We start from the raw sequence: 26847 nt of genomic DNA on the forward strand, positions 1-26847 counted from the left end.
AAGAAGAATATGTGCATGCTGCACTGCCATCAGTTGAATGTGACACTGAAGATGCTAAATGTGAGCTACTGCTAAAGACGGAATATCATTCCTCATTCTAGGAATGCTGCAATTTATGACTGCAATTATCTATCACCTTATTTATGTCATTTCATTGTAAGCTAAAAAATTGAACTGGAGTCCAGGATACAGTTATCAGCTTCCAGGTTAAACGTAGTGGTATCCCGTAACTGCCAGAGAAAAATAACTTCTAGGCATACTCATCTAGTATTTTCATAGTCGCACGAATTACTTACGGTCACTCTACATAATTAGATAGTATGACTCGAAAGTACACACTCCGATGAACAAATGATGCTCAGTCTGGTAGTTATTTCCATGAGCCATACCGTACATCATAGATGGTTGGTCCCTTTGCTCTGTTCATTTGTCGAATGTCAGATCTCAGATAACGCAAAGGCATAGTACGCACGAGGACAAACAGATGGCACTGCAAGCTATTGGCAGTCATCAAAATAGCTGCCAGGCACAGATGCAAGGTTTTTACAGTAACTGCTACTTCTCAGTAACTGGTTATTTCTATGATTTAAGTTATATTTTCCCACCGCTCTTCAGTTCACTTCAGAGAGGCCATAAAGACTCCTGGTCACTGTAATATTGTCCATACTCTGGATTAATTTTATAAAACGAAACTTGATCCATTATAATAATGTATAGTGTCTTCCTACTCCTCAGCCTATTTTTTCCCTCCCTCACCGTCACCTGTGTCACTATCTATATCCGCCCCGCAGCTCCTCTACCCTTTGACTTCATTTCCCATGTTGACCGTACCTTCTCCACCTATGTGATCGCCGCTGACCTCAACATCCACAGCCGTGACCCTGCCACCCTTCGGCGGTGCAATCAGTTCCTTGCCACCCTCCATGGTGACCTAGTTCCTCTCCCACAGCACACCCGTCCTGAAAGTAACTCCACCCCCGATGTTATCCTTGCTTCCCCCAACCTCCTGGGTCACATCGCCGTTGAAGTCCTCGATCCTGTCGGTAGTGACCATCTTCCTGTCCTTCTCACCATCTCCTCTACCCGTCCTGCCACTGCAGCCACCCACTCAGCTGCCCCTCCAAAGTCTGTCCATGACTACCACCATGCCAGTTGGGATGCCTACCGGGAATCCATTGCCTTACAGGTCGAAAGCCACCCCCTCTCCTTTCACCACCCTGATGACATCACCCATGCCTCTTCCTTCCTTCAGAAGACCATCACTGACGCTGTGGAGGCACATGTCCCTACCAAACTCATCCACTCTCACCGCCCTACACTGCCTCCACAGGCCATCCTCCTTCTGCGTGAATCCCGCAGGCTCTACCGGTCCTTCCTCCGCACTCGTGACGGAGTTACTCTCACCCACCACCGGCAATTACAGCAACACATCAGGAACCTCCTTACAGCCAAGAAACTCCGGGACTGGCGCCAGACATGCACATGCCTCAACTCCACCCTCCCTGTCAACGCCTCCAAGTACTGGTCAGCCTTCCACCGCCTTGCTGGTAGCCATCCCACCCCGCATTACCCCATCCTCCATGACGATCGACCCTTTCCTGACAACCTCAGTAAGACTAACCATTTTGCCTCCCACCTATCCGAGGTCTTCTCCATTCCTGACGATCCCCATTTTGATTACTCCCTCTTCCCCACCGTCCTTGACCGCACTGACACCTCTGTCCCCCCGCTCGCCCCTAGCTTCCAGTACTTGGATTGGTTGCCCCCCTCAGACATCAACACTCCCATCACCGCACAAGACATCACACTTGTCCGCTCCAATCGCAACACCGCCCCTGGTCATGATGGTGTCACCTACCGTCGCCTCAAGGAATCTCCTCCATCATTCCTGTCTGTCCTTGCTACCTTGTACAATGTCCTCCTCTCCACTGGATTTTACCCCGATCTGTGGAAGACTTCCCGTGTCCTGCTGTTCCCTAAACCTAACAAACCCCCCCCCCCATCTGATACCTCTTCCTATCGTCCAATCTGCCTCACCTCTGTGTTCAGTAAGGTCTTCGGGGTCATCCTCTCTCGCTGTATTCGCCGCCACCTTGACCAGCACTGCTTCCTTCCTCTTATCCCATGTCGCTTCCGGCCTTCCTTCTCCACCACTGACCAGCTCCTTAACCTTACCAATCTTCTTTCCCTCCAACTTAACTCCTGTCCCTCCGCTATCTTTGTTTCCCTTGATCTCCAGAATGCCTATGACCGTGTCTGGCATCCCAGGCTCCTCTTCAAACTTCAGACCTATGCTCTCTCCATCAACTTCGTCCATCTCGTTGCTTCCTTCCTCTCCCATCGTCCCTCCTATGTGACTATCCACAATTCAAACTCCCGTACTTTCTACCATTCTGCCGGCGTGCCCCAAGGTTCTGTCCTTTCCCCTCTCCTCAATCTTCTGTACACTGCTGATATGCCCAAACCTCCCCCTCCTGTTCATCTTCTCCAGCTCGCTGATGACACCGCCTTCCTAGCCCTTTATCCTACCCTTCAACGGTTACAACGTACCCTCCAAACCAACCTTGACAAATTCACCGCTTGGAGCAACTAGTGGTTCCTTCGTGTTAATCCCTCCAAGACCCAGGCGATCATTATAGGCCATACCACCCGCTCCTTCCGCCTCCATGATTTCTACCTCACCATTTATGGCCATCCTATCCACCTCACTCCTACCCTCAAATACATTGGCTTCACACTCGACCGCCACCTCACCTGGACTCCCCATCTCCTTACCATCCAAAACAAAGCTCGCAACCACCTCCGCCTCCTGAAACTCCTGTCCCACCGGACGTGGGGTCTGCATCCTTCCACCATCCTTCACACCTACAAATCCTTGATCCGCCCCATCCTCTGTTATGCCAGCGTCGCTTGGATTTCCGCCCCTCCCCGGTTCTATCAAGCCCTCCAAATCCTCGAACGCCATGTGCTCCGCCTCGCCGGCTGCATCCGCCTTCAGTCCCTGACGCGCATCCTCTATGACCTCATCCCCTTCCCCCACCTTCTCCTTTTCCTTGAACACATCCAAACACTCTATATCGTCCGCCGCCTTGATCCCCCTCACCCCCTGGTTTCTCCCATCCTCTCAACTCCCAACCAGTTGCCGCGCCTTTACCATTGTGTCCCACCCTCTCTCCACCCTCCATCTCCTTTCCCAACACAACTTTCACCATCTACCCCTCCCGGAAGATGAGCTTCGCCCTGACAGCCACCCTTCCTACCAACTCTAACCCCTTCTTCCTGCCTCCTTCTCTGGGCTCCCATTCATCCCCCTCCCTCCCCCTGAGCTGCTTCCCCTTCCTACTCCATCTCTTGTGCCTCCTTTCAGTATCTCTGCGCTACCTCCTGCCCTGTCTTCCCTCTTCCTCTGCCGCCCCACGTGTCTCCTGTCTCTTCGTGAACCCACTGATGCCCCTCCTCTCTTCATCCCGCCGCTTCCCCAGCTGCCCTTTGCTCTCCCCTCCTTTTCCATACTCTCTGGCCTATTCCCTCGGCAGGTCCCACCTCTCAGTTTTATTGTTCGTCGTGTGTGCCCAAGTGGGTTTTAAGTGCGTTGTTCCGGAGTGTTTTTTCTACTGTGGCCGACTTTTAACCTGTGACTGCGCATTCAGTGTCTTCTCTGTGTTTTAAGAATCGCCAATTGTGTTTTTTAACTTTCTGGTGACTTGTTTTAACTGTCCCTCACGAACGTCTCCATGTCAGTGTATATTTTACCTCTATCTTCTCCCCTTACTCTATCTTATGTTCCCCTTTTTTATCTCCTTATGTATGTATCATTTTATTCTTGTTTTAGTTGTAGAGTCACTCAGCTGAAGAGCGGCGGATTGTGCCGCTGACAGGCCTGCCCTGCCCATATAGGGCAGGGGAATGAAACCACAATAAAGAAAAAAAATATAGTCTCTTAATTACAAGGCTGATGTGAGGTTTTTACTGCCCGCCCCCCTCTGAATGAGATTCACTGTGATTTTGCTGCACCACTCCCGCACCCCATTTTGAGCTCACGTAAGTAAGGGACGTCCACTTAATTACTGCTTAAAGTAGACCAAGTTATTTTCGTGTAATCTCCTTAAAACAGTAGTTGGTAACCCTGTATTTATGTTGTTGTTGTTGTTGTTGTTGTTGTGGTCTTCAGTCCTGAGACTGGTTTGATGCAGCTCTCCATGCTACTCTATCCTGTGCAAGCTTCTTCATCTCCTATAACGTAGTGCAGCCTACATCCTTCTGAATCTGCTTGGTGTATTCATCTCTTGGTCTCCCCTACGAGTCCACGCTGCCCTCCAATACTAAATTGGTGATCCCTTGATGCCTCAGAACATGTCCTACCAACAGATCCCTTCTTCTAGTCAAGTTGTGCCACAAACCCCTCTTCTCCCCAATCCTCATTAGTTATGTGATCTACCCATCTAATCTTCAGCATTCTTCTGTAGCACCACATTTTGAAAGCTTCTATTCTCTTCTTGTCCAATCTATTTATCGTCCGTGTTTCACTTCCAAACATGGCTACACTCCACACAAATACCTCCAGAAACGACTTCCTGACACTTACATCTATACTCGCTGTTAACGAATTTCTCTTCGTCAGAAATGCTTTCCTTGCCATTGCCAGTCTACATTTTATAGCCCTCTCGACTTCGACCATCATCAGTTATATTGCTCCCCAAATAGCAAAACTCCTTTACTACTTTAAGTTCTCATTACCTAATCTAATTCCCTCAGCATCACCCGACATAATTCGACTACATTCCATTATCCTCGTTTTGCTTTTGTTGATGTTCATCTTATATCCTACTTTCAAGACACTGTCCATTCCGTTCAACTGCTCTTCCAAGTCCTTTGCTGTCTCTTGCTGTCTCTGACAGAATTACAATGTCATTTATGTATGTTATTTTATTTCCAGCCATGTACCTTCCGTACTGGGAACACGTGATTCCTTTCTGGAACATGCGCCAGGAGCCACATGTCCTGTTCTACAGCTACGAGGAAATGAAAGAGGTACGTATATGTTCCTGAAGACAAATGTGGTTACGCTTTAAAGTTTCGCATATGCTTGATACCAAGACCGCTTAAAAAGTAACATACCAAAGAAAACAAAAGATACAATCAGTATACTTTATATTTCTTGTTGCATGCTAACCTTATTGCAAATAGGGAAAACCTGTCATCGGTTGCATTTACTTTCTTAGCGAAGCACATTCATCGGCAAACTTTTATGGAGAAAAAGCAATAATGTGGGTTCTAGAAGCTATTGAAAAGAAACCAATGAGTTACAACCATTCATCTACTCCAGACATACGCTATGTGATCGAAAGTATGCGGACACCTGGCTGAAAATGACTTACAAGTACGTGGGGCCCTCCGTCGGTAATGGGTGGAATTCGGTATGGTGTTGGCCCAACCTTAGCCTTGATGACAGCTTCCACTCTCGCAGGCATACTTTCAATTAGGTGCTGTAAGGATTCTTCGGGGATGGGAGCTCATTCTTCATGGAGTGCTACGCTGAGGAGAGGTATCGATGTCTGTCGGTGAGGCCTGGCAATGACGTTAGCGTTCCAAAACATCCTAGAGGTGTTCTATACGGTTCAGGTCAAGACTCTGTGCAGGACAGTGCATTACAGGGATGTTGCTGTCGTATAATCACTCCGCCACAGGCCGTGCATTATGAACAGGTGCTCGATCGTGTTGAAAGATTCAAAGGCCCTACCCGAATTGGGAAGCAAGAAGGTACTTAAAAAATCAATGAAGGCCTTTCCTGTGATAGTTCAACGCAAAACAACAAGGGTTGCACGCACCCTCCATGAAAAACACGACCACACCGTAACACCACCGCCTCCGAATTATACTGTGAGCACTACACACGCTGGCAGATGACGTTCACCGAACATGCGCCATGCCCACACCGTGCCACCGGATCGCCACATTGTGTACCGTAATTTGTGACTCCACACAACGTTTTCCCACTATTCAATCGCCCAATGTTTACGCTCCTTACACCAAGCAAGGCGTAGTTTGGATTTTACCGGCGTGATGTGTGGCTTATGAACTGCCGCTCGACCATGAAATCCTAGTTTTCTCACTTCTCAGTCTGGAATTCCTGTGTGATGGTCTGGGTAGATGTCTGTCTATTACACATTACGACCCTCTTCAGCTGGCGGCGATCTCTGTCAGTCAACAGGCGAGGTCGGCCTGTATGCTTTTGTGCTGCACGTGGCCCTTCACGTTTCCACTTCACTGTCACACTGGAAACAGTGGACCTAGGGCCATGTAGGAGTGTGTAAATCTCGCGTACAGACGTACGATACAAGTGACACCCAATCACCTGACCACGTTCGAAGTCCGTGAGTTCCACAGAGCGTTCCATTCTGCTCTCACGTGATGTCTAATGACTACTGAGCTAATTCTGGATTGCTCCGATGTCTTCCCTTAATCCGACCAGGAAGGTTGAAACGTCCCCTTAGAAAAATTTATACAAGACTGTGCTTAAACTGACTCACAATATTTTTAGCGCAACGCAATCTGACTTCCAAAAATCCCTACGAAAGAATGGCCCTGACTAACATTAACCTATACGTTTCACAAATCACTTACCTCACAATAATCTTCGTTACTCAAGCTACTGCAATACAGCGAGCGCCACTACTGCCAGCTAAATAAAAGATTCAAACTACGGAAGGCACTAACCACTGATAGGTATAGTTAGCAAATGAAACATTTTAATAGAGAACAAACAATGTATTTACCTTTATAGTCATAATATATATATATCAGTTCATGACATCAATTCTTACAAATTTCAAAACTCCGGCATCTCTCTACCCACGTCCACCACTGCTGGCGGCTCACCTCCAACTGCGCAACGCTACGCGCTGTTAGCATCCAGCTGCCGCTGCTCAACACTACAATGGCAGACAACAATGCAAACTAAACACAGACTGCGCACAGCACAGCCAGTGATTTTTCATACCGAGCGCTAAGCGGCGTTACCAATTTAAAAAAAAATCTAAACATCCTACTTACAAGGTATCCCATACTCTCTATCGGTAGTCAGGAATGGTTCGCACTATTGTAGTGTAAGTGTTCTCCTTTATACACTACTGGCCATTAAAATTGCTACACCACGAAGATGACGTGCTGCAGACGCGAAATTTAACAGACAAGAAGAAGATGCTGTGATATGCAAATGATTAACTTTTTAGAGCATTCACACAAGGTTGGCGCCGGTGGCGACACCTACAACGTGCTTACATGAGGAAAGTTTCCGACCGATTTCTCACACACAAACAGAAGTCGACCGGCGTTGCCTGGTGAAACGTTGTTATGATGCCTCGTGTAAGTAGGAGAAATGCGTACCATTACGTTTCCGACCACTTTGATAAAGGTCGGATTGTAGCCTATCGCGATTGCGGTTTATAGTATCGCGACATTGCTGCTTGCGCTGGTCGAGATCCAATGACTGTTAGCAGAATATGGAATCGGTGGGTACATGAGGGTAATACGGAACGCCGTGCTGGATCCCAACGGCCTCGTATCACTAGCAGTCGAGATGACAGGCATCTTATCAGCATGCCTGTAACGGATCATGCAGCCACGTCTTGATCCCGGAGTCAACAGATGGGGACGTTTGCAAGACAACAACCATCTGCACGAATAGTTCGACGACATTTGCAGCAGCATGGACTGTCAGTTCAGAGATCGCGGCTGCGGTTACCGTTGACGCTGCATCACAGACAGGAGTGCCTGCGATGGTGTACTCAACGACGAACCTGGGTGCACGAATGTGCCATTTTTTCGGATGAATCCAGCTTCTGTTTACAGCATCATGATGGTCGCGTCCGTGTTTGGCGACATCGCGGTGAACGCACATTGGAGGCGTGTATTCGTCATCGCCATACTGGCGTATCACCCGGCGTGATGGTATGGGGGTGCCATTGGTTACACGTCTCGGTCACCTCTTGTTCGAATTGACGGCATTTTGAACAGTGGACGCTACATTTCAGATGTGTTACGACTCATGGCTCTACCCTTCATTCGATCCCTGCGAAACCCTATATTTCAGCAGGATAATGCACGACCTATATTGCAGGTCTTGTACGGGCCTTTCTGGATACAGAAAATGTTCGACTGCTGCCCTGGCCAGCACATTCTCCAGATCTCTCACCAATTTAAAACGTCTGGTCAATATTGGCCGAGCAACTGGCTCGCCACAATACGCCAGTTCCTACTCTTGATCAACTGTGGTATCGTGTTGAAGCTGCATGGGCAGCTGTACCTGTACACGCCATTCAAGCTCTGTTTGACTCAATGCCCAGGCGTATCAAGGCCGTTATTACGGCCAGAGATGGTTGTTCTGGGTACTGATTTCCAAGGAACTATGCATCCAAATCACACGTCAGTTCTAGTATAATATGTTTCTCCAATGAATATCCGTTTATCATCTGCATTTCTTCTTGGTGTAGTAATTTTAATGGCCAGTAGTGTACTTAAACCTAATTAACCTAAGGACATGGCACACATCCATGCTCGAGTCAGGATTCGAAACTGAGGCCTTAGCAACATCGCGGTGCTCTCAGGAATTTGGTGCGAAACGTACTTTTTGCCATCAGCAATTAGTAGCTTTTTATGGATTTCTTACTGCCATCAGTATAAACAGCGGCACCAATTACTGCGAATATCATACTTTTCGTTCTTTGCATGGTCTTTCTGCATGAGAGGTACAGGTTTTGGACAAAAATATGGGATGACAACGAGAAATGCAGATGTTGGCCGAGCCTGGTGGTTGTGCTGTTGTATTTGATCACAAACGGCAACTGTGCCATGTTCTTAGTACATTGACAGTATCAGAACAGTGTTCTGTGCGACTGTCATTGCATTATATTGGATGTAAGTGAATTCGAACGTGGGCACATTGTTCGTGCTCGTATGATGGGTAGCAGAAGTGTTTGGTGTTTCAACAGGTACGGCATCGAAGAGTCATACCGCTTACAAAGAAAGCGGCAAAGACACTGCACGGACGAGAGTGTTGGTGGTGTTATTATGACAGACGGTCATTGAAGTGGACGTCGACGAAAAATTAAGAGGACAACAGCCGCAAAACTCACTGCGTAACTGAATGTCGCACTCGCGAACCCTGTCAGCACCAAAGCAACACGGAGGGAGCTCAAAATGTTTCAAATGTCTCTGAGCACTATGGGACTCAACTGCTGTGGTCATCAGTCCCCTAGAACTTCGAACTTCTTAAACCTAACTAACCTAAGGATATCACACACATCCATGCCCGAGGCAGGATTCGAACCTGCGACCGTAGCAGTCGCACGGTTCCGGACTGCGCGCCTAGAACCGCGAAACCACCGCGGCCGGCACACAGGGAGCTCCAAAACCAAGTAATTGCAGGGCGAGATGGAAATTCAGAATCAATCATCAGTGACTCAAATGCCCATAACAGGTAAACGTGGTCCAGAAGGCATAAAACCTGTACTATGGAGCAATGGAAGAAAGTTATTTGGTCGGATGAGTCTTGTTTCACAGTATTTCCAACTTCTGGCAACGTTTTCGTCCCAAGAGTGAAACATGGCGGAAATTCGGTGACAATATGGGCTGCCATATCGTGATGTTCCATGTGCCCCACGGTTACTATAAACAGTTCATCATAAGAATATTGTTGTTGTTGATGTTGTGGTCTTCAGTGCTGAGACTGGTCTGATGCAGCTCTCCATGCTACTCTATCCTGTACAAGCTTCTTCATCTCCCAGTACCTACTGCAACCTACATCCTTCTGAATCTGCTTGGTGTATTCATCTCTTGGTCTGCCTCTACGATTTTTACCATCCACGTTGCCCTCCAATACTAAATTGGTGATCCTTTGATGCCTCAGAACATGTTCTACCAAATGATCCCTTCTTCTAGTCAAGTTGTGCCACAAACTTCTCTTCTCCCAAATCGTATTCTACATCTCCTCATTAGTTATGTGATCTACCCATCTAATTTCAGCATTCTTCTGTAGCACCACATTTCGAAAGCTTCTATTCTCTTCTTTTCTATACTATTTATCGTCCATGTTTCACTTCCATACATGGCTACACCCCATACAAATACTTTCAGAATCGACTTCCTGTCACTTAAATCTATACTCGATGTTAACAAATTTCTCTTCTTCAGGAACGCTTTCCTTCCCTTTCCCAGTCTCTCTCTCTCTCTACCATCATTAGTTATTTTTCTCCCCAAATGTCAAAACTCCTTTACTACTTTAAGTGTCTCATTTCCTAATCTAATACCCTCAGCATCACCAGACTTAATTCGACTACATTCCATTATCCTCGTTTTGCTTTAGTTGATGTTCATCTTATATCCTCCTTTCAAGACACTATCCATTCCATTCGGTATCTGTACAAATTGTATATAGCCTTTCGCTCCCTATATTTTACCCCTGCCACCTTCAGAATTTGAAAGAGAGTATTCCAGTCAACATTGTCAAAAGCTTTCTCTAAGTCTACAAATGCTAGAAACGTAGGTTTGCTTTTCCTTAATCTAGCTTCTAAGATAAGTCGTAGGGTCAGTATTGCTCACGTGTTCCAATATTTCTACGGAATCCAAACTGATCTTCCCCTAAGTCGGCTTCTACTAGTTTTTCCATTCGTCTGTAAAGAATTTGCGTTAGTATTTTGCAGCCGTGACTTATTAAACTGATAGTTCGTTAATTTTATAAGAATGAACCAGATGTAAACATTGCACTATGCATTCTTCGGCGTTTTCTGGAACCTCATTGGATTTCCGTTCCACGTGGGACTGCAGCCAAGCTGTCTCGAGTACTGTCAAGTACGATAATAAGGGTACTTTTGTGCTGTGCGTTACGTGGACACTACTTAGCGTTAATACGGGACAGCAGCTTTACCGGCGCATTTAAGTTGGACAGCACTGGCCGGTCAGCTGGTGACGTGACCAGCTGCAGTTCACACGTATAAAGAGACGAGCAGAGGAGCAATACAGCTTCGAATGTCATTTAATTTTTAAGCAGAATGAAATAATACACTACAAACATCCAACAACACGCTCCTTAGACTGTTAGACCAGAACCGCAACACCTTATCAGTTTTTAGCGTACTACTGTACTTAAAAATAAGAATGATGTACGTTCCTGATTTAACCACAGGGTAATTTTTCTGCATAAGCTGTGTGTAACGTAAGAGAGTACTGAAGGATTTCACCGTATGGTTAAATATTGAAGCCACTGAAGGTATTACTTACAGTCAGTCGCCTGGTAATCTCTTCGCTCCTTCCTTATCCTAATCCGAGAAATACATTTCAGTTGTAGAAGCGTCACCTACTACGTGGATAACGAGCCTGTCAACAACAGAACGCACGAAACCAACCAGGCGCAGCATTTTCCCTCCTTTTATGACGAGCTATTATATATCCCTCCAGCCTTCGGCAGTGACGTGTGAGAAAGCTTCGTGCGTTACTTCCAGTGTGTATAGCAACTTAAAAGTCTCGTTACTTCTCGGGCCAGATCCCGCAGCTTGGCTCCAGATTAGTTCTTTTGTGTTCATATTGTGATGATACAGTAGCGACTGTAAAAATGCAGCATTTGTATGATGTTCTCGATGCAGTGAAAATGATTGTTTTTCATGTTTCCCATATACTTATCTGCCTGTGTGGTATAAAGAGGATTAGGTCTTTCATTTTTGCCTTAAAAATTAAATTCTTCTGTTTTCTTTATGTAAACAACTTTTATTAACAGTGTTTCATAAAAAATCGCCAATGAAGAATTTGTATTTGAAATGGAAACAGGACTTCACCGTCCAATATGTAATTAGAAACAAGAAGACGTGCATTATTCACAAAAAAATGATGATGAGTTTTATAAATGCGAGATGTAGGTATTTCACATTGAAGGAGGAAAAAAATGATACTGGGAAGTTCGAAACAACGGACGAATAACAGCATTGTATTCACCTTACACTTCGCTACCGACTACACTGCATGTTCAATGCGTGTTTCTTCATCAGCTGAAGTATTGTAAGTAGGCTGTTTAGGTTTTTATGTTGGTAACGCCACGTAGCGCTCTGTATCAAAATCACTGTCTGTGCTGTGTGCAGTCTGTGGCTGGTTGGACTAATTGTTGGAATATTCGCTTGTGTAGCGTTGGGCGTTGGATGTGAACAGCGCGTAGCGTTGAGCTGTTGGAGGTGAGCCAGCAGTGGTGGATGTGGAGAGATGGCAGATTTTTGAGATATCACTATAAGCAGACGATCTGGACGTGTGTCCGCCAAAAAAAGGAAATTTTTAAAGATGGATGTCATGAATTGATATATATGACGACTTTTGAACATTATTGAGGTAAATACATTGTTTGATCTCTATCAAAATCTTTCATTTGCTAACTATGCCTATCAGTAGTAAGTGCCTTCAGTAGTTTGAATCTTTTATTTAGCTGGCAGTATTGGCGCTCGCTATATTGCAGTAGTTCGAGTAACGAAGAATTTTGTGAAATAAGTGATTGTTAGTCAGGGACATTCTTTTGTAGGGATTATTGAAAGTCAGTTTGCGTTGCGCTAAAAAATATTGTGTGTCAGTTTAGTGATGATCAGAATAAGTAAAGAGAGAAATGTCTGAGTACGGTCAGTTTTGTTCAGCTGTTCAGCAGTTCAAATAACGTAGAAGTTTACCAGCACAGTAATTCATAATTTTTCAGAGGGGACGTTTCAGTATATACACGCTGGGAAAACCTCAAAGCCGATTATCTCTGTAAATTGATGAAAAACATTAAGAACAGCCTATTTCTCGGCACTTTTTAACCGTGTCCCACGCGAGTACTTCACTACGGAACAAAAACCAGCCTCGGCCATTTTTATACTGATCATTAACAGCGCAACAATCAGAGCACAACACTGCAGAGGCTGCGACTGTACACGATTTTTGAAATAAAATCTGCGTAGCTAAAGCATGATTAAGAAAAACGTTATTGACTGTTAATACATTTGAATATCTTAAAGTTTCAGTTAATGTAACCTAGTAATAAGATACGTAATACATAAGGAGGACCTACTTGCAAGAGCGTAACAACATCAGCGTACGTGTGCTACGGCTTCTGACTAATCATCGCGTTTGTGTTTGTTTACATCAGGTTTATTATTATGATGAACGGATTATAAGCAAGGTCGCATTACTGCTAAGCATTATGTTGGCTGGTCAGGTCCTTACAATGGTCCGATGTTTGTTCCCCAATGGTGACGCTGTGTTCTGGTCACACACATCGCGCTATCCCTGACCAGTTTTGTGGGCTCATAGTGCACTGACTCTGCGATTTGGCTTCTGTCTCGGGTACTTCTGTCGACGTTCGTCTGATGAGTTTGCTGCAGCATGAGTGGCTGGCATTCTCAAGGCTTCACTCTCCATTGCTGGTGGTGAATTGGAGTCGATCTCGTGGCCGCAGTCTATATGCATCTGGCGCGCCAACGTCGGAGGGCTTCTCCGCGGTCATTTCCGGTGAGGTTCTCCTCTTGCTACCTGCGACGGTCGTTTGCTGCAGTACGCGAAGCCAGGATCCGTTTACCTTAAAACTTTCCTCTTTCTTGTTGAAGCTATTCCCGTGTTTTTGTATTTCTATAGCCTCTCTGAACAAGCGGGTGTGATAGTGCTTCTCTACAGCCAGAACTTCCGTGTTGGCAAATTTTATTATGTGGTCGATCTCACACTCTGCCACGGCCGATTTCCCCACCTGCTCCAACCTCAATGTCGCTTGTGTTCTTTTATCCTGGTGTTGATCGATCTTCCAGTCATTCCGACATAAACTTTTCCGCATGTGCATGGTATACGGTATATTCCCGACATTGCAAGTGGGTCCCATTTCTGCTTTGCCGATCTAAGACACTCTTTGATATTCTTTGTCGGTTTGAAAATCGTCTTTACGCCGTGTTTGCGCAATATGCGGCCGATACTGTCCTTCACTCTGGGAATGTATGGCAGAAAGAACGTACGCGACATTTTTCTTTTCTGATCGCTTCGCCGAGTGTTTGTTGCATTTCTAATGTATCTTGTGGAGTACCCATTGCTCCTCAGAACACTTCCCAGGTGTTGCATTTCGCGTCTGAGGTGCTGCGTCTCACATATTCGTCCTACTCGCGTTACTAGCGTATTAATCATGCCTTCTTTCTGGCTCGGATGGTGGTTTGATAAATTGTGCATGTATCGGTCGGTGTGTGTCGGTTTTCTATACACGCTGTGTCCCAGGTTTTTGTCATCCCTTGTGACCAGCACATGTAGAAATGGTACTTTTTTGTCCTTTTCTACTTCTACCATTCCTAGCTGTGCTGCAGCACAATCCGAAACACACTAGACTGAAATTTCAGCGTAAGTAAGCACGTTAGCTGCGCGGGATTAGCCGAGCGGTCTCAGGCGCTGCAGTCATGGACTGTGCGGCTGGTCCCGGCGGAGGTTCGAGTCCTCCCTCGGGCATGGTTGTGTGTATTTGTCCTTAGGATAATTTAGGTTAAGTAGTGTGTAAGCTTAGGGACTGATGACCTTAGCAGTTAAGTCCCATAAGATTTCACTCACATTAGCGGCAAGTAGCGCCAGCATATGGCCAAGTCATACGTACAGAGATGAGCCTGAAATTCTTGCCGCGCGGTGTAGCCGTGCGGTCTGAGGCTACTTCTCACGGTTCGAGCGGCTCCGCCCGTCCTAGGTTCGAATCCTCCCTCGGGCATGGGCGTATGTTTTGTCCTTACCGTAAGTTAGTTTAAGTTAGATTAAGTAGTGAGTAAGCCTAGGAACCGATGACCTCAGCAGTTTGGTCCCATAGTCCTTACCACAAATTTCCAATTTCCTGAAATTCTTAAAGTAATGAAACAAAAATACACTGCTGGTTGGTTGATTTGGGAGAGGGGACCAAAAGCGACGTAATCCGCCCCATCGGATTAGCGAAGGATGGGGAAGAAAGTCGGCCTTGCCCTTTCAAAGGAACCATCCCGGCATTTGCCGGAAGCGATTTTGGGAAGTCACAGAAAATCTTAATCAGAATGGTCGTCCTTCCGAATGCGACTTCAGTGTGGTAACCACTGCGCCATCTCGCTTTCCAGCAACGGAATGAAACTTTACACCCAACGAGACATTTAGAAAACACCCTGTAATCCAAACAAGAAAGTGAGCTGATGGTCCAGACTGAACTCTCTTGTTTTGCCATTAATACACCAAAATAATGATAATTAAAACATAATTTAAAGTTTTTCTGACTAAGTTGACTGTGAATGGAACGTTATTAGAGTTCTGCGCGACTAAACAAAACGTTCTAAACCTTTTTACCACAATGTGCGGAGTTGCATCCAACTACGACCACACAGTTCGCCAAATAGCCAAAATCTGCCCAATATGGCGGAACTATATGGGGAACGGCTCTCTGTTCAAATTCAGGGGTTAGGTTTTCCTCGGTAGTTACTAACCTGACACTCTGCCAGCGTGGCTTAACTTTGGCGCTAGCTTCCCTTTACTGAATTTGCCCAGAGTGTTATGACAAACTCTAACGCCACTGTCTCTTGTCAGTCCTAATCCCGGAATCTTTACCCCAAACTCAACTTCACAACTTCATGCACTTCAACACACCAGGATCGATACGGACGGAAGGGAAAAGGGAGTGCAACATGTAAATCAAAACACAAAAGAGGCCACCTTTTCAGCAACCAGCCGTAGTACATCAATGAAAAGGATAATGGTTATTGATATTGTAAATAGGCTGTTTAGGTTTTTATATTGGTAACGCCAAGTAGCGCTCTGTGTGAAAATCACTGACTGTGCTGTGTGCAGTCTGTGGCTGATTTGAATTGTTGGAATATTTGCTATTGTAGTGTTGGGCAGTTGGATGAGAACAGCGCGTGGCGTTGCGCCGTTGGAGGTGAGCCGCCAGCAGTGGTGGATGTGTGGAGAGGGATGGTAGAATATTAAGAGCGGACGATCTGGACGCGTATCCATCAAAAAGAGTAAATACGTAATACTGGATATCATGAACTGATATATATGATGACTTTTGATCATTATTAAGGTAAATACATTGTTTGTTCTCTATCAAAATCTTTCATTTGCTAACTATGCCTATCACTAGTTAGTGCCTTCAGTAGTTCGAATCTTTTATTTAGCTGGCAGTCTTGGCGCTCGCTGTATTCCAGTAGTTCGAGTAACGAAGATTTTTGTGAGGTAAGTGATTCATGAAAGGTATAGGTTATTGTTAGCCAGGGCCATTCTTTTGTAGGGATTATTGAAAGTCAGATTGCGTTGCGCTAAAAATATTGTGTGTCAGATTAGTGTTGATCAGAATAAGTAAAGAGAGAAATGTGTGAGTACGTTGAGTTCTGCTGAGCTATTTGAAAATCAAATAACGTAAGAGGTTTATCAGCACAGCAATTCATTAATTTTTCTAGGGGGATGTTTCCTAATATCCCAACCAACAATACCAAATTACCATTTAATGAAAACAGATGCTGGCTGGAGTGGCCGAGCGGTTCTAGGCGCTACAGTCTGGAACGGCGCGACCGCTGCGGTCGCAGGTTCGAATCCTGCCTCGACCATGGATGTGTGTGATGTCCTTAGGTTAGTTAGGTTTAAGTAGTTCTAAGTTATAGGGGACTGATGACCTCAGAAGTTAAGTCCCATAGTGCTCAGAGCCATTTGAACCATTTGAAAACAGATTATATGAGCAGAAGCAGGTAGATACGCCTTTCAAGTTCCTAGAATATTACGCCTGAATATGCCATAGGAAAAGGAAAACCGCTGTCTTAAGATTTATACGTAGAGTACGACCGACTTTTCAGCAGCAATTAATGGACTGGTTCGATAGCACAGTGAGGGCGCCGACTGGCAAATCATTGGCACGACTTCGATTCCTTCTGCTACCATGCTTTTTTATTTTTTAAAATTTTCTTTATTGCTTGTAGTCCAACTGCCTTGCCGCAGTGGTAACACCGCTTCCCGTCAGATCACCGAAGTTACTGTCGGGCAGGGTTAACACTTGGATGGGTTACCATCTGGTCTGTCGAGCGCTGTTGGCATGCGGGGTGCACTCAGCCCTTGCGAGGCAAACAGAGGAGCTACTTGATTGAGAAGTATCGGCTCCGGTCTCGTAAACTGTCATTCGGCTGGGAGTGCGGTGTGCTGACCACATGCCCTCCATATCCGCATCCAGTGACGCCTGTGGGCTGAGGATGACACGGCGGCCGGTCGGTATAGTTGGGGCTTCCGAGGCCTCTTCAGACGGAGTTTTATTCCTCTCAGTGTTAAACGACTGATTATAAAATGTATGTAATAAACTAGATCAGTTCATATACGCCAAATTAATACGTTTAATTTAGTTACGAATGGTAAAATTTTGGAGCAACCACCACTGCAAACAACTACAGTCTTGGAATAAGAAAATGAGTAACTGAACTGTATGTCTGACCCATAGGACTTGGCAACGGTGGTACGTAGAATGGCTGCCTTTTTGGGGAAGCCGATCGCAGAGGAGATGGTGGCCAAGTTGGTCGACCATCTGAGCTTTGACAGCATGCGAGACAACCCTGCCGTCAACAACAGCTCCGCTGTGGAGCACATCCGCAAGGAGCACCAGCTGGAGCCAGCTGCCTCCACAGGGAGGTCCTTCATGAGGCGCGGTGTCGTTGGCGAGGGCGGGCAGCGCCTCTCCGAGGGCGTCCAGCGACGCCTGGAACGCTGGACCGAGGAGCGCCTCCAGGGCCGTGGCTACACGGGGCCCCGCTGACTGCTGGGCTGTCACCCGCTTCTCTCCAGGAGCATCTGGAGCGCTGGGCACTCCGCCATTTAAAGGGTACAGTGTAGAGTTACCATTCGTACTGCTGGCTATGAAACACACTTTTATAGAAAATCTCCAAAGACAGGTTAGTGTCGAGTGAATTTACACAATGTATAAAGCCATATCAGAATCTACAGGGATTTACGAGGGTTGTCCAGGAAGTCAGTCTCGATCGGTCGCGGAATGGAAACCACAGGGAAAATCCAGTAAAGCTCTGCACAGATTTGTTGGGCAGTGTATCTACACTCTCATTCATAAATTAAGAATAATTGCAGAATGTCGTGCCACACACCGTGGCACTACACAAAACTGCCGTTAATAGCATAGGCACATAGGGAACATACGCGACACAGATCTTTAATTCCACATTATTGCATGCCGATGTGGCCGAGCGGTTCTAGGCGCTTCAGACTGGAACCGCGCGACCGCTACGGTCGCAGATTCGAATACTGCCTCGGGCATGGATGTGTGTGATGTCCTTAGGTTAGGTATGTTTAAGTAGTTCTAAGTTCTAGGGGACTGATAACCTCAGATGTTCAGTCCCATAGTGCTCAGAGTCATTTGAACCATTACACGGTATTGGTGATAAGTTGAGAAAACTGTCCCAAAACACATGTACCAGAAAACGCCACTGTCTTCTGTGCATGTAACCCGACGTCAAAATGGGATATGACCACCATGCACAACGCAGACAGGCCGCACAATGGGTTGGCATACTCTGGATCAGGTGGTCAAGCAGCTGCTGGGGTATAGCCTCCTATCCTTGCACCAGTGCCTGACGGATCTCCTGCAGTGTCGTAGCGGTCTGAAAACATGCAGCGATACGTCAACTGAGAGCATCCCAGACGTGCTGTATGGGGTTTCGGTCCGGAGAACAGGCTGGACAATCCATTCGCCTGATATAATTCTGTTTCAAGGTTCTCCTCCACGATGGCAGCTGGATGGGGCAATGCGTTATCATCCATCAGGAGGAAGGTGGGACCCACTGCAGCCCTGAAAAGATGGACATGCTGGTGCAAAACGACGTCCCGATACACCTGACCTGTTACAGTTCCTCTGTCAAAGACATGCAGGGGCGTATGTGCACCATTCATAATCCCACCCACACCATTAAACCACGACCTCCATACAGGTCCCTTTCAAGGAAATTAATGGGTTGGTATGTGGTTCCTGGTTCATGCCAGATGAAAACCCCGCGAGAATCACTGTTCACACTATACGTGGACTCGTCTGTGAACCTTACCTGGGACCACTGTTCCGATGACCATGTACTGTGTTCTTGACACCAGGCTTCACGGGCTCTCCTGTGACCAAGGGTCAGTGAAATGCACCTTGCATGTCTCCGGGCGAATAAACCATGTCTGTTCAGTCGTCTGTAGACTGTGTGTCTGGAGACAACTGTTCCAGTGGCTGCAATAATGTCCCAAGCAAGGCTACCTGAAGTACTCCGTAGCCGTCTGTGGGCACTGATGGTGAGATATCGGTCTTCTTGTGGTGTTGTACACTGTGGACGTCCCGTACTGTAGCGCCTGGACACGTTTCCTGCCTGCTGGAATCGTTGCCATAATCTTGAGATCACACTTTGTGGTACACGGAGAATCCATGCTACGACCTGCTGTGATTGACCAGCCTCTAGTCGCCCTAGTATTCTACCCCTCATAACGTCATCAATAGGTATTTCTTGAGCCATTTTCAAAACACAGTCACCATTAGCACGTCTGAAAACGTCTGCACACTTACTCACTGCACCGAACTCTGACATGCACCAACACACCTGTGCGTATGTGGACTGCTGCCAGCGCCACCGTGCGACGACCGCAGGTCAAATGCACCGCATAGTCATACCCCGAGGTGATTTAAACCCACAACCGGCCACCAGAGCGTTATTTCACCAAGTATCAGCATTATCCTTAATTTATGAGCATGAGTGTAGTATGACCATCGATCGTGTCGCGTCGCTCTTTACATTTTGAGTGAACAGTGACCACGCAAAAATGCGTAGGGAATGGCGTCTCCCGCCAAGTATGAGGGTCTGGTTAGAAATTTCGCCTGTGCCATGCTGCTCACATAACACAACTGTCGAGCAGTTCCTTCATCATGCCAGTTCTCGCCCGCACACTGCAGGGGCAATGAATACGCTCCTACAGCGTTTCCGATGAGAAGTGTTTGATCACCCACAATACAGTCCGTAATTGGCTCCCCCTGGGTCTCATCTCTGCTCACGAGAACCGCTGGTTATGAAGCCAAAGTTTTTCCACAGACAACGAGCTGCAGACCAGTGCAGATAACTCGCCGAAAGCACAGGTGGCTGTTCTCTATGACGAAGATATTGGAAAGCTGATACAACACTGCGATAAAACTCGAAGTTTGAGCGGCGACTATGTAGATAAGTAGGTGGAAGGTGTCCCTATCTGTTTGAAAATAAACCTTTCTGGTTTTCACTGTGGTTCCATTTCGCGACCGATCTGAACTAACGTTCTGGACAACCCTCGTATTTTTGTCATCAAAACGGGGCAGAAAGTTCATATGAGCATGGGTTCGAAAATACTTCAAAAAGTAGGTAAGAAACAAAACTGAGACACTTACCAAATACATTTACATTTCAGTATAAAATTCAATCGTTAGTCCAAACGATCAGACGCCACACCATTCTTATAACTGAGTAACCTAGATGGGCAATGGGTCCATCTTCTTCACTGTGGGTGCACAAGTACGTCCCACCTCCTGCGTGAATCTCACAGCAGCGAGCATGGGGGAAATGGATAATGACTGAGGATAGCTAGCGCAGCCATAGGGAGCCCAAAAATTCTGAAGACGGCTTGTGGGTAAACCGAAACCGGTCACTAAAGAAATGTTATTGCTATATCGACTGTTCATTTTTAAATATATTATCAGGTCGTTGCTCTCCGTGGACTATGTTGCCAAAATTTATGAATCAGAATAGTGACATAGCTTTGGGTTAGATAGTTATAGTAGTCGTTTCCCCCATGAACCATGGACCTTGCCGTTGGTGGGGAGGCTTGCGTGCCTCAGCTATACAGCTAGCCGTACCGTAGGTGCAACCACAACGGAGGGGTATCTGTTCAGAGGCCAGACAAACGTGTGGTTCCTGAAGAGGGGCAGCAGCCTTTTCAGTAGTTGCAAGGGCAGCAGTCTGGATGACTGACTGATATGGCTTTGTAACACTAACCAAAACGGCCTTCCTGTGCTGGTACTGCGAACGGATGAAAGCAGGGGGAAACTACAGCCGTAATTTTTCCCGAGGGCATGCAGCTTTACTGTATGGTTAAAGGATGATGGCGTCCTCTTGGGTAAAATATTCCGGAGGTAAAGTAGTCCCCCATTCGGAACTCGGGCCGGGGAATACTCAAGAGGACGTCGTTATCAGTCAAAACTGTCGTTCTGCGGATCGGAGCGTGGAATGTCAGATCCATAATCGGGCATAATCTGTAGGTTAGAAAATTATAAAAGGCAAATGGATGGGTTACAGTTAGATATAGTGGGAATTAGTGAAGTACGGTGGCAGGAGGAACAAGACTTCTGGTCAAGTGAATACAGGGCTATAAATACAAAATCAAATAGGGGTAGTGCAGGAGTAGGTTTAATAATGAATAAAAAAATAGGCGCGTGGGTAAGCTACTATGAACAGCATAGTGAACGAGTTATTCTAGTAAAGACAGACATGAAGCCCAGTTAATATACCAACTAGCTCCACAGATAACTAAGAGATTGAAGAAATGTATGATGAGATAAAAGAAATTATTCAAATTGTGAAGCGAGACGAAAATTTAATAGTAATGGGTAAATGGAATTCGATAGCAGGAAAAGGAAGAGGAGGAAAAGTAGTAAGTGAATATGGAATGTGAATAATGAATCAAAGAGGAAGCCGCCTGGTAGAATCTTGCACAGAACATAACTTAATCATAGCTAACACTTGGTTTAAGAATCATGAAAGAAAGCTGTATACGTGGAAGAGGCCTGGAGACACTGGAAGGTTTCAGATAGATTATGAAATGGTAAGACAGAGATTTCGGAACCAGGAGCAGATGTGATCTCCGACCACAATTTATTGGTTATGAACTGCAGATTAAAAATGAAGAAGCTGCAAGAAGGCAGAAATTTAAGGAGGTGGGACCTGGACAAATTGAAAGAACCAGAGGTTGAAGAGAGTTTCGGAGAGAGCAATAGGGAACGATTGACACGAACAGGGGAAAGAAATACAGTACAAGAAGAATTGGTAGCTTTGAGAGATGAAAACGTCAAGGCAGCAGAGGATCAAGTAGGTAAAAAGACGAGGGCTAATAGAAATCCTTTGGTAACAGAAGAGATATTCATTTTAATTCATGAAAAGAAAAATAACAAAAATCCGGTAAATGAAGCAGGCGAAAAGGAATACATACGTCACAAAAATGAGTACGACAGGAAGTACAGAATGGCTAAGCAGGGATGGCAAGAGAACAAATGTAAGGATGTAGAGGCATATATCAACAGGGGTAAGATAGATATTGCCTACAGGAAAATTAGACATACCTTTGGAGAAAAGAAAAACCAGTTGTATGAATATCAAAAGCTCAGATGGAAAACCAGTTCTAAACAAAAAAGGCTGTCAGAAAGGTGGAAGGAGTATATAGAGGGTCTATGCAAGGCCGATGTACTTGAGGATAATATTATGGAAATGGAAGAGGCTGTAGATGAGGATGAAATGGGAGATATGATACTGCGTGAAGAGTTTGACAGAGCACTGAGTCGAAACAAGCCCCTGGGAGTAGCCAACATTCCATTAGAACTACTGACAGCCTTGGGAGAGCCAGCCCTGACAAAGATCTACATCTGGTGGAAGTTGAATGAGACAGGTGAAATACCCTCCGACGTCAAGAAGAATACAATAACTCCAATCCCAAAGAAAGGAGGTGTCGAATTATCAGTTTAATAAGTCACGGTTGCAAGATACTGACACAAATTCTATACAGACGCCGTGGAAATGTTGGAACACATGAGGCTATACTGACCCTACGACTTATCTTAGAAGATGGACTAAGGAAAGGCAAACCTACGTTTCTAGCATTTGTAGACTTAGAGAAAGCTTTTGACAGTGTTGACTGCAGTACTCCTTTTCAAATTCTGAACTTGGCAGTGGTCAAATACAGGGCGCAAAAGGCTATTTATGAGTACAATTCGTACACAAACCAGACGGCAGTTATAAGAGTTGAGGTGCGTAAAAGGGAAGCAGTGATTGGGAAGGGAGTGGGACAGGGCAAAAGCTTACCCCCGATGTTATTCAATCTCTGCATTGAGCAAGAATTAAAAGGAAACAAAAGAAAAACTTGGAGTAGGAATTGAAATTCATGTAGAGAAATAAAAACTCTGAGGTTTGCCGATGGCATTGTAATTCTGTCAGAGACAGCAAAGGACTTGGAAGAGCAGTTGAATGGAATGGAGAGTGTCTTGAAAGGAGGATATAAGATGAACGTCAATAAATGCAGAACGCGGATAGTGGAATGTAGCCGAATTAAATCGGGTGATGCTGGGGGAATTAGATTAGGAAATGAGACACTTAAAGTAGTATATAAGTTTTCCTGTTTGGGGAGCAAAATAACTGATGATGGTCGAAGTAAAGAGGATATAAAATGTTGGCTGGCAATGGCAAGAAAAGCGTTTCTGAAGAAGACAAAATGGTTTATATCGAGTATAGATTTAAGTGTCAGGAAAACTTTTCTGAAAGTATTTGTGTGGAGTGTAGCCATATGTGGAAGTGAAACGTGGACGATAAATAGTATGGACAAGAAGAGAATAGAAGCTTTCGAAATGTGGTGCTACAGAAGAATGCTGAAGATTAGATGGGTAGTTCACATAACTAATGAGGAGGTAATGAATAGAATTGGAGAGAAGAGAAATTTGTGGCACAACTTGACTAGAAGAAGGGATCGGTTGGTAGGACATGTTCTGAGGCATCAAGGGATCACCTATTTAGTATTGGAGGGTCAGCGTGGCGTGTAAAAATCGTAGAGAGAGACCAAGAGATGAATACATTAAGCAGATTCAGAATGGTTCAAATGGCTCTGACCACTATGGGACTTAAAATCTGAGGTCTTCAGCCCCCAAGAACTTAGAACTACTTAAACGTAACTAACTTAAGGACATCACACATATCCATGCCCTAGGCAGGAGTCGAAACCGCGACCGTAGCGGTCGCGCAGTTCTAGACTGTAGCGCCTAGAACCGCTCCTTCACACCGGCCGGCGCAGATTCTGAAGGATGTAGGTTGCAGTAGGTACTTGGAGATGAAGAAGCTCGCACAGGATAGAGTAGCGTGGAGCGCTGCATCGAACCAGTCTCTGGACTGAAGACTACAACAACAACAACACTAGTCATTTTCGATAATTTTTAAGTGTAACCTCCTCAGTGGTAGCAAACCACACTAAAGAGCCAAAGAAACTGGAAGTGCAGCAACACGACAGGGTGTCGATTCGACTAATGTCTAAAGTAGTGCTGGAGGGAATTAAACCAAAACTGAAAAATTCAAAATGGCGGACTATTATATGGCGAAAGAAATCTGAAAAGAATTAATGAAGTGGACAAAAATGTTTTCGGTGAACGTTTACAATTTTAATGGTAAACTTTATTACAAAATCGCCTAGATTACTGTCTTTTTTTACATAAATATAATTAGTACAAAATCAGCCTGATGTAAAAGTCTTCTTAATCTTCTTCCCCTTTTGCTTCTTGTTCTTCATTGTTCTTCACTGTTCATTTCATTTTCATCTTCTTCCTCAATGACATTTGTATCCTCTTCATCATACTCAGGATCTGACTCTAGTAATCCTCTGCAGCAGGTACCGACAGGGCGACAGCTTCCGACGACGAAGCTTTCACTTTCCTCGGAGATGATTTCCGCAAGGAAGAAGTGTGTGACAGTAAAATATAATTTAAAAAAATTAAATTTATCAAGGAAAAGCTTATGGATACGAAACAATATACTTACTTTACAAAGCGTACTTTAAATATTTTTAATCTTTTTAAAATATATTTATACAGTTAGTAATTATTTTTTTTGTAATAGCTTCTTAACAATGTTATAAAAATAAAATTTGTATTATTATGTGTGCATATGTGTTATATTCGTCTTTTAGTAAAAATTTTAAATCTATTTTCTCAGATACAATGATGGTATTATCCAACTCTCGCTTTAAAAATGGCGCAACGTCAGAGTTGTCACTAGTGGCTGGATATTAAGGCTGATTCACGACAATAATAGTACATACTTAAGGACGGAATCAAATGATGTGAAACGGAACGTCGCTGAATCTGAAACTTATCTCTTTCTTTCACTCGCATTTCACAATTTTTTTGCTTGCATTCCGGTAAGAAAGTAATTAACAAATTCCGGTTGTTAATTAATGATTAATAATAAAAGAAATATTCGTAAGTAAGCAAATAGTTACTGGAATAGCTCCCATTTAAAAGAATTTCGGTCCGATTTGATTGAGCAAAAATATTTTATCCAAACGAAGTTCAACCATCGGAGGAGACAGCTGGTCGATTCTAAGACCGGGATTCAATAGTCCCAGTATTACTCTAGCCAATCTACTAAACGAAACTTCTTAACATAGAACTCTTTTTAAAATTATGGCCACTTTTTTCGGGATTCTCACCCAATTTGCGTCATAGTGTGGGGCTAGTAGTGGCTGAGGGCACTCTTGACAGAACAACGGTACGTCAGGGTTATCCTGTGTCCTCACGTAACTTCACCAGGGAGAAGGCAAAGCCAGTACAAGAGCTGTGGTGTGGAAGAGGTGCCCACGAGTAACAACAGAAACGGCAGTAACAGAAAGAAATAATTTTATGTACCATAGGTCCAAGCTGCAACAGTCTCAGATATATTTAAAATAATGATCTCTTGAAAAAAGAGAATTTTTTTTAAAAACACTATTATAAAAAACTTTAACAAATCCCAAGAAAATGGTATTTTAAGTAACATGTTTGCTTTGCATACAGTATGTGATCGGAAGTATCCGGACACACCAAAAACATACGTTTTTCATATTAAGTGCATTGTGCTGCCACCTACTGCCAGGTACTCCATATCAGCCACCTCAGTAGTCATTAGACATCGTGAGAGCAGAATGGGGCACTCCGCGGAACTCACGGACTTCGAACGTGGTCAGGTGATTGGTTGTCACTTGTGTCATACGTCTGTACGCGAGATTTCCACACTCCTAAACATCCCTAGGTCCACTGTTTCCGATGTGATAGTGAAGTGGAAACGTGAAGGGACACGTACAACACAAAAGCGTACACGCCGACCTCGTCTGTTGACTGACAGAGACCGCCCACTGTTGAGGAGGTTCGTAATGTGTAATAGGCAAATATATATCCAGACCATCCCAAAGTAATTCCAGACTGCATCAGGATCCACTGCATGTCCTATGACAGTTAGGCGGGAGATGAGAAAACTTGGATTTTATCATAGAGCGGCTGCTCATAATCCACACATCTCGCCGGTAAATGCCAGACGACACCTCCCTTGGTGGAAGGACTGTAAACATTGGACGTCTGAGCAGTGGAAAAACGTTGTGTGGAGTAGTGAATCAAGGTACATAATGTGGCAATCCGATGGCAGGGTGTGGCGAATGCCCGGTGAACGTCATCTGGCAGCCTGTGTAGAGCCAACAGTTAAATTCGGAGGCGGTGGTGTTATGGTGAGGTCGTGTTTTTCATGGAGGGGACTTGCGCCCCTTGTTGTTTTGCTTGGTACTATCGCAGGACAGGCCTAGATTAATGTTTTAAGCACCTTCTTACTTCCCACTGTTGAAGAGCAATTCGCGGATGGCGATTGCATCTTTCAAGACGATCGAGCACCTGTTCATAATGCACGGCCTTTGGCGGAGTGGTTACACGACAATGACATCCTTGTAATGGACTGTCCTGCACAATGTCCTGACCTAAATCCTACAGAACATCTATAGATGTTTTGGAACCCCGACATCGTACCAGGCTCCACAGACTGACATCGATACCTC

At 45.1% G+C, this 26847-nt stretch overlaps 1 protein-coding gene across 1 annotated transcript in view; it reads left to right on the forward strand.

Moving 5' to 3' along the window:
• Positions 1–24789, forward strand: part of LOC126291992 (luciferin sulfotransferase-like) — a 99206-nt gene extending 74417 nt beyond the window's left edge. Inside the window, exons 6-8 of the mRNA XM_049985764.1 lie at positions 4937–5031; positions 17465–17842; positions 24661–24789. Of these exons, the coding sequence (XP_049841721.1) occupies positions 4937–5031; positions 17465–17776 (407 nt within the window). The 3' untranslated portion in view covers positions 17777–17842; positions 24661–24789. The remainder of the gene's footprint in view (positions 1–4936; positions 5032–17464; positions 17843–24660) is intronic.
• The last annotated feature ends 2058 nt before the right edge of the window (positions 24790–26847 follow it).

Source organism: Schistocerca gregaria, chromosome 9 (genome assembly GCF_023897955.1).
Source record: "Schistocerca gregaria isolate iqSchGreg1 chromosome 9, iqSchGreg1.2, whole genome shotgun sequence".
In the NCBI taxonomy this organism is placed as follows: domain Eukaryota; kingdom Metazoa; phylum Arthropoda; class Insecta; order Orthoptera; family Acrididae; genus Schistocerca; species Schistocerca gregaria.